Here is a 12,313-nt window from a genome sequence, read left to right as displayed (position 1 = left end):
AAGGCTGCTGTTTCAGCATAAACACCCAATAACCACAGAACTCAGTAGTATCCATTTGGCCTCAAGCAAAGTAATTAGTCACAGGACAGGTCAGTGTAAAACTGACTATGGAAAATATTGAACATCATGGGATTTAATTTTAGTGGTATTCAGGTACCAATTTAAATAACTGTAGAGTAATGCTTTGCTTTTTAGGACAGTAGCAGATATTTATTATGCTTACAGTAACCATCAAAAAGATAAACTAAAACTAATTACTATATGTACTGAAGGATTTGAGGGTTATTTTACTATTATTTTTATTCTTTTTTTTTTCTGAAAAGGAGGTTAGTTTTGAATCACTCCCAGCTAACAGTTAATTTTTGAGGACTGTAATAATCCGCTTGTGACCGCAGTCCTACGGATCAAAAGAGTGAATCCTCATTACAGCATCAAGCCCAGCAACTGCTCAGAAGGTTCCCAGAAGAAAGCGGTGGCAGGGGTGCCTGAACAAAAGACAAAAACAGACTATTCAAAGTCCTTTAATATTAACATAGATAGCATTTGACAGTATTTCATGTACATTTATTTTTATTCTTAATTTTATTTGTTTAAGCAAAAATATAGTTTATTGGGAGCTCACAAAATCAATGAAGGCTCAGGAACAGGCAGGGAAAAAAGGCAGGAGGCTGCAGGCTTGGCGGCTGGAAGCAAATAACTGTCAGTGGTATGTTGCTGTATATCCTCAATGTGATGAACACAGTATGTCTTACATATGATTTCTGAACATCAGAAATGTTCACGAAGAGCCTCTAAAACCACCAAATAAGAGACAGCCTGAACCCAACAATGATCTCACTTATATGTTTACTGTCAGCAGTCCTACTACCTTCAAGTCTTTATAAGAAACCTGCTTAAGAAATAAGATGAACTAATGGGTAAAACAGACAGTACATGTAATGGGTGTTCTGAGGAGGAGATTGGGAAGGCCCCACCCATGTGACACAGCAGGAAATTGTTCTAGCCAGATGCAGCAGGGGAGAATGAATACTGAGGGTCTGTGGGCCTCCAGGCACTGCACTTGGCGCAGGGCATGCAAAGGACCAGAAAAGAAAAAAAGGCACTGGCTCCGCCCCTCAAGAGCCTTCCACACTTGCTCCCTCGATGGTACTGATTCCTTCAAAATGCCTTGCAGCTGCCCTTTTCCCAGCTCCATCCACACCTCCGGTCTGCAGTGAGGGTGAGCACCCGCTTGCTCCCACCGGCCAGGAGCTCACTCATTCTTTTTTTTTTTAAAGAAGATGTTGGGGGTAGGAGTTTATTTATTTATTTACTTTTGGCTGTGTTGGGTCTTCGTTTCTGTGCGAGGGCTTTCTCTAGTTGCGGCAAGCGGGGGCCACTCTTCATCACAGTGCGCGGGCCTCTCACTATCACGGCCTCTCTTGTTGTGGAGCACAGGCTCCAGACGCGCAGGCTCAGCAGCTGTGGCTCACGGGCCCAGTCGCTCTGCGGCATGTGGGATCTTCCCAGACCAGGGCTCGAACCCGTGTCCCCTGCAGTGGCAGGCAGACTCTCAACCACTGCGCCACCAGGGAAGCCCCTCACTCATTCCTCTCCCTCACCATCCACGCAGCGTCCTGTGTGTTCTACCTACTACTACCCGCCCAATCTCCCTCCCCCTCACCACTCCTCACACACATCCTGTCTCTCCAGCCTCAGGTCAGGCCTCCATCAGCTCTTACTTGACTGCTTCCATGCCCCTAATGTGAATTATTTAACATCAAGTCTCCATTTCTTTATTTTTGAAACGGAGATGATGATGGTGATACTTAATAATAATACCATCCATCTTACAGATTTCTTTAGAAAATGAAATGAACTGATACACATAGAGCGGTTAGAGTGTCTGTAGCACAGTAAATACTCAGTTAGTGGTAGTTATTATTGATTGAGAGTGCCAGAGAGAGGAAGAGGGATAAAAACAAGGTTCAAGACCTCCGACACCACCCAAACTGTTAATATAATTACACTACACTATAGTTATTTGTTCACTTGTCTGTATCTCCTACCAGACTATAAATTCATTCTGCATCTAGAAAATAGTAGGTATGTAACAAATGCTTACTGAACTTTTTAAAAAACATTTATTTGTAATTATATATTATATACTCATTTAATAGCCTTTAATGCCATTTTAATCAAATAGTGACTGGAGAGTATGATTATAAAAATACAGGGAACACAGATTTTTTTTTATTATCATGGGCTTTATCCTCTTTTCTCAAAACTAAAAATTACATAGGCAGAGCACACTCAGGCTCTAGTGGAAAGTGATGGTCAAATATTTAACTCTCCAAAATGTCATATTTGAATCACTTTGCCATCACATATGCAAAGCTATGTGAGACAGTCAAGACATCTGCTTCCCTGGTCAGAAAGTACAGGCATTCATGGAGATTGAAGCTGGAGATAGCAAATGGTAAACAACAGCCTCCAGAAGCTACAGGGTGGCCCACTGCCCGGGGCTGCCACAGGGAAAAGGGTAAGAGGCTGACTCATCCCATTTCTCACATACACTCCAGATCATAAGGCCTCTAATTCCTCCTGCTACCTCTGGTTTAATACTTCCTCATTCAATTCTGTTCAACAGTACTTTGATGGACTTCACTAGTCCTCAGCTAGTCAGTCACTTTCAGAGAAGTCACTGGTGAAAGGGACTGCAACACATGACACATCTTCAATTCCTTTTTTTTTTATACAGCAGGTTCTTATTAGTCATCAGTTTTATACACATCAGTGTATAATCTTCAATTCATCAGTGTCAATCTTGAATTCCTTTTTAAAAAAAGTTTCCATGGGGCTTCCCTGGTGGTGCAGTGGTTGAGGGTCTGCCTGCCAATGCAGGGGACACGGGTTCGTGCCCCGGTCCGGGAAGATCCCACATGCCGCGGAGCGGCTGGGCCCGTGAGCCATGGCCGCTGAGCCTGAGCATCCGGAGCCTGTGCTCCGCAACGGGAGAGGCCAGAACAGTGAGAGGCCTGCGTACCGCCAAAAAAAAAAAAAAAAAGTTTCCAGCTTTATTGAGATATAATTAACACAACACACTGTGTAAGTTTAAGGTATACAATGTGATGACTTGATACACATATATATTGTGAAATGATTACCACAATAAGGTTAGTTACACATCCGTCACTTTACACAGTTATCTTTTCTTGTGTGTATGTACTAAGAACTTCTAAGAGCTACTCTTTTAGAAACTTTCAAGTCTACAATACAGTACTATTTACTACAGTCACCCTGCTGCACATTAGATTCCCTAGAACTTTCTCATCTTTTAACTGGAAGTTTATGCCCTTTGCCAACATCTCCCCATTTCAACTACTCCCCAGCCCCTGGCAACCACCATTCTATTCTCTGTTTCTGTAAGTAAGGTCATACAATATTTGTCTTTCTCTGTCTGACTTATTTCACTTAGCATAATGTTCTCATGGTTCATCCATGTTGTTGCAGATGGCAGGATTTCCTTCTTTCTCATGCGTAAATAATATTCCGTTACACACACACACACCACATATTCTTTATCCATTCATCCATGGACAGACACTTGGGTTGTTTCCATATCTCAGCTATTATGAATACTGCTGCAATGAGCATGGGAGTGCAGATGTCTCTTTAAGATCCTGATTTCATTTCCTTTTTTATATGCCCAGATATGGGATTGCTGGATCATATGGTAGTTCTATTTTTAATTTTTTGAGAAACCATAATGTTTTCCATAGTGGCTACACCAATTCACATTCCCACCAACATTGTATAAGGGTTCCCTTTTCTCTGCATCCTCACCAACATTTTTTATCTCTTGTCTTGGTAATAGCCATCCTAGTAGGTGTGAGGTGATTTCTCATTGTGGTTTTCCCTGATGGTAATGTTGAGCATGCCCATATGCCTGCTGGCCAGTTGTATATCTTCTTTGGAAAAATGTCTGTTAATATCCTTTGCCTATTTTTTAATCACAGTATGTGGGTTTTTGCTATTAAGTTTTATGAGCTCCTTACATATTTTGGATATTAATTCATTATCAGACATATGCTTTGCAAATATCTTCTCCTATTCTGTAGGTTGCTCTTTCATTTTGTTGATCTTTAATTCCGTGGGTGAGACAAGCTACAGTTATAATGCTTCAGAAAAGAGGGACCTTGCATATGAATTTAGAGAGGTGGCAGAGGGTGGACAGGATAAGGCCTTGTGGAGGACTTCACACTTGTTGGCTGGGATAAACCTTGGAAGATGGACAAGGTAGACAAAGAGGTGAGTAGGAGGTTAAGGTAGAAGGAACGGTCATTAGCAAGGCTGAGAGGTGGAAAGGCCCTCAGGTGGAAGAGAGTGTTTGGAGAACAGTTATGGCTGCAAGATCAAATGAACAGATGGGAGAACACACATGAGGATGAATGATAATGACACAGCAAGAAGGCACACTCCGGGGGTCTGGCAGAAAGGCCTTGAGGAGCTCTGGGGGACCTGAGCAGGGGGGTGAAAGTTCACCACACAGCCATCTGCGCGATGGTTTGTCCAGGGACAACCAGAGGAGGAGAAAGTTAAGTGCCTACTAGAATGTTCTAAGCAAGAAGGAAGGGGGTGTCAGATTCAGAAAATATCAAGATGGGAAAGGATGAATCCAAAACGCTATTCTGACCCATCAAAAGGTGAGGGAATCTGCAACCAGGTGAGCCTAAAGATGAGCAGTCTTCTTTTCCCACAAAGGGCCAGACACAGCATGACCAGGGATCCCAAGTTAGCCCAACGAGAGAAACAGATAATGTTTACTGAAGGTGTGATGTGTATCAGATATAGCACTTAGTGCATTATGTACCTTATCTCAATCTAATCTCTGAATCAACCTATTCTGAGAGTTATGCTCTATGATCACCAATTTACAGATGAGAAAACATAGGTTTACAGAAGTCAAATGACTTGCCTATGCTCAAAGAATAAATAGTGAAGAGGGTGAATAACCCAACAGATATTAATTAGAATAGCATCCACTATTTGTCAGGGACTGTGGGAAACAATAGCAAACAGGGAGATATGGTCCCTCCCACTGTATTCAAACTCAGATCTTTCCTTTCTTCCTTCCACCACTGCTTTACTCTTATAAAAGAAGCCCCTGGTCTAACACAGCTATAGCTTTTGACTAACGCCATGTTGTGCTGATATTAAGCCTAAATTTAATTTTTTTAAAAAAAATCATTATTACTTGGCTGAAGAATGTGTTTTAACCCTTTCATTTAAAATGCTGATGATCACAGGAATCCACAGTACTTTGTGCTCAACTCTTCGTTATTCATATGTTAAGCAAGAAAAGCTGATACCATCTCTCAGATCAATGTAAAGGAACAGTTTACACCAAAACTTGGGCCTTCTCCTCACTCTTGCCATCCACGATTATTTTAGCTTCAAAATAATCTGCCAGATATCAGAATACAGAGTACAAACATCTATTTAGGTCAGACTACCTAATTAATTTGAACAGATCACACTAGAAAGAAAAATCCATGAATAATTTGCATATTTTATATGCAGGATGTTAAAAAATTGAAATACACATGGAATTCTCTGAGAATTAGAAAACATTTCTTCATTCATACTTACTAAGCCTGAGGCAACATTATAAGTGTTGTGAGAGATACAGAAATTACTCAGACAGGATACTGTTTCTAGGTGTTTCAGTGTGGTAGAGTGTAAGACACAAGGAAGCCAGACATAATTCTAGTTTAAGGCATGGGTCTCTTGCACTTCTGCATGTATTATGAGTGAGGCACTGACTGTCCTTGTTCTGAACTCTCATTTCAGGAATGTTTCTATAGCAAATGGCCTTGATGACAGAGTGATAATCTCCCTTCAGAGCAAAGAGCAGTTCTGTTTACTCAGAGATAGAATGTTTCTTTGCAGAGCAAAGGGTAGGCATGCTTACTGTCCAGTATAATAATGTTTTCTTCCAGAGCAAAGGACAGACGTGTTACCTACGCATTATAAAAGATTCAGGTTCCCTAAGCTCAGTGATCCTCAATGATCCAACCCACTTTGTGTGACTTAAGAGTTTCATGTCTTCTAGCAGCATCTCTGAATCAGTGATAGACTAACCTGCTGGTTTCCAACTTGGATAAATCACAAATCTTTGACAGTTCTTGACAGTGGTAGGTTACAAAAATGGCAACAAATTCTTCCCCTGGCTGCATCCATGCCCTTTGGTATCCTCACTGACACTGACTCAGCCTGGCCACGTGACTTGCTTGACCAATGGGACATTAGTAAACAGGACACAAACAGGAGCTTGAAAAGCACCTGTGCATTGAAGATAGCCCTCTTGCTGTTTTTAGAATTTAGCTGTCATGTGAAAAAGCCCGGGCTAGCCTGTTTGTGAGAAATACATGCCCAGAGTCCCCTACAACTCCAGCCATAAGCCTACCAATCACCAGACAGGTAAACAAAGCCAACTCAGATCATCCAGTCTCCAGGCAACTCTCCAGTTAACCGCTGATGTAAGAATGAGTCCAGCATAGATCAGAGAAACTGGCAGACCAGAGGAACTACCATCCAGCTTCTAAGTTTTGGGGTGGTTTGTTATGACAAAAGTTAACAAAAGATACAGGGTATACGGCAAAAACAACATCCAGTATAGTGACTATATTACAAGCTCCATAGGGTTCAGTCTATGTCTGGTTAAATATTATAACTTCAGCACTTATCACAATGCCTAGAAAAGAGATAAGTGCCAAGAGTTCCAACTTTGTCTTGGTTTCTCCATCTGAACAATCAATACACAAGTCACTGCAATTTCACCTCACAAGCAGGTCATGAGATTGAAGGGACTGCGTATGAATCCAGCAGGGCACATGGTTCAGTGGAAAAAGCACAACTTGGTACTCAAGGAGACAGGTGCTCTGGTGTGTGAAAATCAGCTCTCCTACTTAATATCTGGCAGTCCTTGGGCAAGTTATTTAAACATATTGCACTTCAGTTTCCTTATCTACAGAATGGGAATAATAAAGCTTTCTCCACAGGCTTTATAACACCAGTATTTTAAAGGAGGCACTCTGTGCATGACCTATCAGAGTATGAGGGGCATTGTGGTAAAAGAGGTGAATAACTTGGAATAGCTGCAAACATCGTTAAATGCCAGCATCAAGTAAAATGCTCTTCAGTGCTCACATGTACGCATTCACTTGCACATTCTCTCTCTCATATACACACATGCACAAAATCAAACCCCAAATTAAATTCAAAATCCAACCCACAGAGACCTAGGAGGAGAGAAGCCAAGCACCAAGAGGTCTGTATTATGGTCCACAAGAAGAAAAAACTTGTATTTTATAATGTGCACATGTTATATATAACAACCCAAAGTATGTTGTTTCAAAAGCCCTCCAAATAATATAAGCTTTCTGGAAGATTAATCCCTGACAATGTGAGAGTGTATAAAATGTACGCTATATTAATGAAACTAGAAGGTCACTTTACAAATACTCCACTTCATTTCTGCAGTTTAGAATTATGTAAATCCCTACTTTTAATTTTAGATAGATATTTTAAGTAATTACCTCTTTTTTTTTTTTTTTTTTTTTTTTTTTTTGCTGTACACGGGCCTCTCACTGTTGTGGCCTCTCCCGTTGCGGATCACAGGCTCCGGATGCGCAGGCTCAGCGGCCATGGCTCATGGGACCAGCCGCTCCGCGGCATGTGGGATCTTCCCGGACCGGGGCACGAACCCGTGTCCCCTGCATCGGCAGGCGGACTCTCAACCACTGCGCCACCAGGCAAGCCCTGTAATTACCCTTTATCTTCTACATTACCAGGTTTCATCACATTTAAAACTTTTTTTAATCTTTCTTTTACGATTTGGCATCTTTGAAAATTTTCTTTAACTGCTAGTCAGAAATTGAGTACAGTTGATATTGTCACTTAAACATCAGAATACAAGGTGACTATTGAAAATTTCCAAATCAAACCAAAACATTGCCCCAGGCTGGATTTGGTTTCTGTATCATTTGAGACTTTGGTAAGAAAAAGATTTTTTAATTCACAATTAAATTTATATTCTAATTTATATAGAGATTGTATACTATTATGTTTTGAATTTCTTACGTAATCACTAGTTAACTGAAATAACATTGAAAAAAATTAAATAAGAATTAAATCATGTATATTCAGAAATTAATACTTTAAAAAAATCTGGTTATTAATTGTCACAATTTTCTTTCTTATATCCATATAAGGGGTAGAATGGAATGCTGGTTAAGACTCAGACATGGATTTCAATTGTAGATCTGCCACTTCGGAACTGTGTGACTTATTACTTAACCTCTGAGTTACCTCAAATTACCTAATCTTTGAGATTCAGTTTCCTTACATGTAAAATGGTGATTTTTATAGCATGTGCATGTGTTTATAAAATGGATTGCTGTGAGGATTAAATGAGATATGTATATAAAGTCCTTTGCCCATGACCTGAATCATAGGAAATACTAAATTAAATTAAATTTAGCTAAAACCATACTATACACTCACCTTCAAAAAACAACAAACACATCATCACATATCACTAGCCACTGGAAATCAAAGTCCAAAGTTCTACTTAACAAGACAACGTCTTCAGCTAAACAGGCACCTGTGCATCACCCATAAATATCCTTTAGGTCAATTCCATCTCTGTCCCTGGAGCAGAGACTTGGAAAGCTCCAGGACGAGAACTTCCATAGAAAATAAAAAATTAGAAACACTACATATATTTAGAGACCTTTTAAGAAATAAATTCTTACAGATTGTCCTTCTGATCCTGAATCCAGAAACATCCTGTCCTCAGCCTGCACCCCCATTATTGTGCACTACAATGCCACGCTTTCTTTTGGTGGTAGAGTGTCAAACGCCCCTCACCTCAGACGCAAAGGAGAGGTCTGCTCTCCACTGGAGGGACATCCAGGTGTCCAGCCCAGGGAGGATCCCAATGGGGCCCCAATCTCAGTCTGACCAGGAAAACCCCCCAACATTCACAACTCTGGGGACGATTATCTAATTGGCTGATGACTGTGTGACAGTTCAGGTAAACTGTCATCCTCTGTTTATTAATATCTTAAGAGAAACAAATAAACAAACAAACTACCTTGACTTACCCGGAAATAGTCGCTGCAGGCTGCTAGGACTGCCTTGTGAGCGTGGAATTTCTGTTCCTCAGCAATCAGGGTGACATCGCAGAGGATGCCGTCACTTCTCTGCTGATTCAGCGCTGCCAGGACGCTATCAGTGTGAGATTCTGAGTGGCAGAGCCTCTGGCCTGTCAGCATTTCTTGAATACTGCGAGGAGGAGAGCGAAGAGAGCAATCCAGTTAATGTTGTTCCTCTCATCAGCCCAGCCGCCCCCAGACTCCCTCCCTCCTTCAAGAGCAACTCAGGGAATGTGGATTCCAGTGTCTATAGTCCTCATTGTCTTTTTCTCCACCATCCTCTTGCTTTCTTTTTCTCTAATGCTCTCTCTTCCTCCCCCCAACAGGATTTCTTTCTCCTTCCTACTGGTCCCTCTCTTTGAGAATTTGTGTTTGTTGTGTGTCCATCTGTGTCTGTGTATTGGCCCATGACTGCAGGCCTGTGAGCCTCTGCTGCTGGGCCCCTGTCCCCTCAGTATGTATACATCTCTGAGTGCAAAGCTTTTTCTGGATGTGTGTCTAGATGTGTGTAAATATGTGTGCAAATCCTTCCACTCTGGGACCCCCTCCCTAGCTCTCTGATTCCTTTTCTAGCTTTGTACCACCTGTGTGGGGTTAGCACAAGCTCAGAACTTGCCATGCACTGCTCTAGCACAGAACCCACTGCATGGCTCACCAGAGAAGAATTTACTCAGTCTCCCCACAAGACACAATACTTCATTATAAATAAAATGAAACTGAGCAAATGTTAGTTAGGGGAAAAAAAGGCTACCAGTGACCATTTCATGTAAAAGGCCATTAATTAAACCATAGTGGCTTATTATAAAACTTAGGAAATTATGCACCACCAGGAGAACATCAAAAGAGATGCCATTGTAAAGAAAAAATTTAAGGCTGAAAGTAAAATATATCTATCTTATTAGCCTGCAATATCTTGTGTGATCTTCATATTAGACTTATGAATGACTGTGCAATCTATTTTCTGCTCTATTTTGTGAAATTACTAAACTTACCCATTGTGAAACTTATCCCTTCACTCCCTACCCCAACCTAAAATATTCATCCCATATCCTTTCAAAACTCCTGGGTGAAACCCCAGATCTTCCTATAATAATGTAGAAGTAATGCTATAAACACCAAATGCAAAAGGAATTTGTGGATAGTTATGAACAATTCCAGCTTAGATACATGAAAATCTCCACGGCACTCTAGAATCTCAGAACCGACACTGGACTAAAATGAGTGAGCTGCACCAGTCGTAAGTTACTCCCAGAATGAGAGCAAGGGCCATCAAGCTCTATTTCTGGCCTGCGACTCTTCTTGAAACCGAGTAAGGTTGCCATAAGGATGAACGAGCACTGTCTCCCCCATCCTGATAACTCGACATCCGGTTCCTTCCTCTGAATGTGAAAGAGCCTCTCAGGAGAGCCAGGGAGTTGCCACCAGCCAAGCCTGCATGGTTGCGCCGCCAGTTGGCTGGTAAATTACGGTTCGGCATAAATCACCTTAAAGTAAACCAAATGCTTCCCGGGAAATGCCAGAGTGCAGCCAGTAAGCTTTATTGGACACTTTTGACTGGGGAGCCTCAAAAATGTCAGAACTATTGAAAGAAAAAATAAATTTGACAGGAGATGATGATATAGTAAGTTCTCGTGGGAAGGTGGGAGGATTATTTTCAGTTGAAATGCAGCAATGAGTTTTGAAATGGTTACTGTCATCGAATATTCATCTAGTGGCTCTAGCTACAGGCAGACTTTTAAAGTCAGTAATTGAAAACCACACTCAGAAGCATAAATAACACACAAATTGCTAGGCAAAGGCTAGAATGGAGATTAATTAGCATAGCTCAAAGAAATGAGGGAATAGAATAGTAATAGAAATATTATCTCAGTTAAGTAAGCTTTAGGATAGTCTTTGAAAAATCCTTCCTAAAAGGATGACATTTTTATATATTTTACAAACACAAAGCCCTTACTATGTTCCATGAATTATTCTTAGCGATATACAATTATCAATTCATTTTATCTTCATAACAACATTATGAGGCAGGTACTAATATCTCCATTTCACAGATAAGAAACCTGATGGTGCAAGATTAGGCATTTTGAGAACCTATTACCATGAACATAATAATGTAATTTGTCCTCCTGCTTAAAATATAAAAGAAACAGAGACTTCCCCGGCGGCCCAGCGGTTAAGACTCTACACTTCCAATGCAGGGGGCACAGATTCGATCCCTGGTCAGGGAACTAAGATCCCACATGCCGCGTGGCCAAAAAAATTTAAACATAAAAAATAAAAAATAAATAAAAGAAACAAACAAAACCTGAAACAAAACCAAAAAATGATAATCTGTAAAGAAGATCTCAAAAATCTATGCTGGGGGAAAAAAAAATCACAAAGTCCATATTAATTTTATATTTAGATTGTGCATAGTTAATCTCAAAATCAAAGTTACCTTTGAAAAACAATACACATTAATATAACATGAGATAGTGATAGGAAACGTTTGAAATCATGCTTCAAAAACATTTATCTTTGCACTGACTAAGTTTGGGGACAGAAAATAGATTTTACTTATACATTTATTTAAAACTCTGATAACTTTTCTCCCTTTTAATATCACCTTAAATGCTACATAAATGTATTTTGAAATTTCATTTGTAGTGGAACAGAAGAATACATTAAAATAATTGCTTATAATGTTTCCTTACTCATTTCCCAAATATAGAGCCACAATTCATGTCCTTATTATTAAGACTGAATCAGTATTTGCATTTCAGATATCTATAGACAGCGAATAAATCTTGCCAGGGAAAGAGCAGCTGTAAACTGAAATTTGGCAAAGAATAAAGGGCTCAGCTCTGAAACAATTGTGATGATGCACAATTTCACAGTATCATTCAGTTGGGCTTGAAATATTCAAGCTTAAAGAAAACAGCATGCTAAATATTTAAGGCAACACTTGGCACAAGATTCCAAATATTTTGGAACCAATATGTTAGGACTCCTTAAAAGCAGAAACAAATACTCCAACATTTGGCAAGGAATAAAGGCTTATTAATCAACAGGTCATTACTGTATTCTGAAACTTCCCACTCAACTCTCAGATGTAAATCTGCAAAAAGTGTTAA

The 12,313-nt window shown here is 40.2% G+C and overlaps 1 protein-coding gene across 1 annotated transcript in view; it reads right to left on the bottom strand.

The window, feature by feature from the left end:
* KLHL32 (kelch like family member 32) overlaps positions 1 to 12,313 on the bottom strand; it is a 233,350-nt gene that overhangs the window by 170,587 nt on the left and 50,450 nt on the right. The window contains exon 3 of the mRNA XM_022552885.2: positions 9,150 to 9,330. Coding sequence (XP_022408593.1) covers positions 9,150 to 9,330 — 181 coding nt within the window. The remainder of the gene's footprint in view (positions 1 to 9,149; positions 9,331 to 12,313) is intronic.

Source organism: Delphinapterus leucas, chromosome 12 (assembly GCF_059928025.1).
Source record: "Delphinapterus leucas isolate spDelLeu-1000000601 "Yukka" chromosome 12, BTC_Dleu_Yukka2, whole genome shotgun sequence".
In the NCBI taxonomy this organism is placed as follows: domain Eukaryota; kingdom Metazoa; phylum Chordata; class Mammalia; order Artiodactyla; family Monodontidae; genus Delphinapterus; species Delphinapterus leucas.
This window is presented reverse-complemented; position numbering and strand designations above follow the sequence as displayed.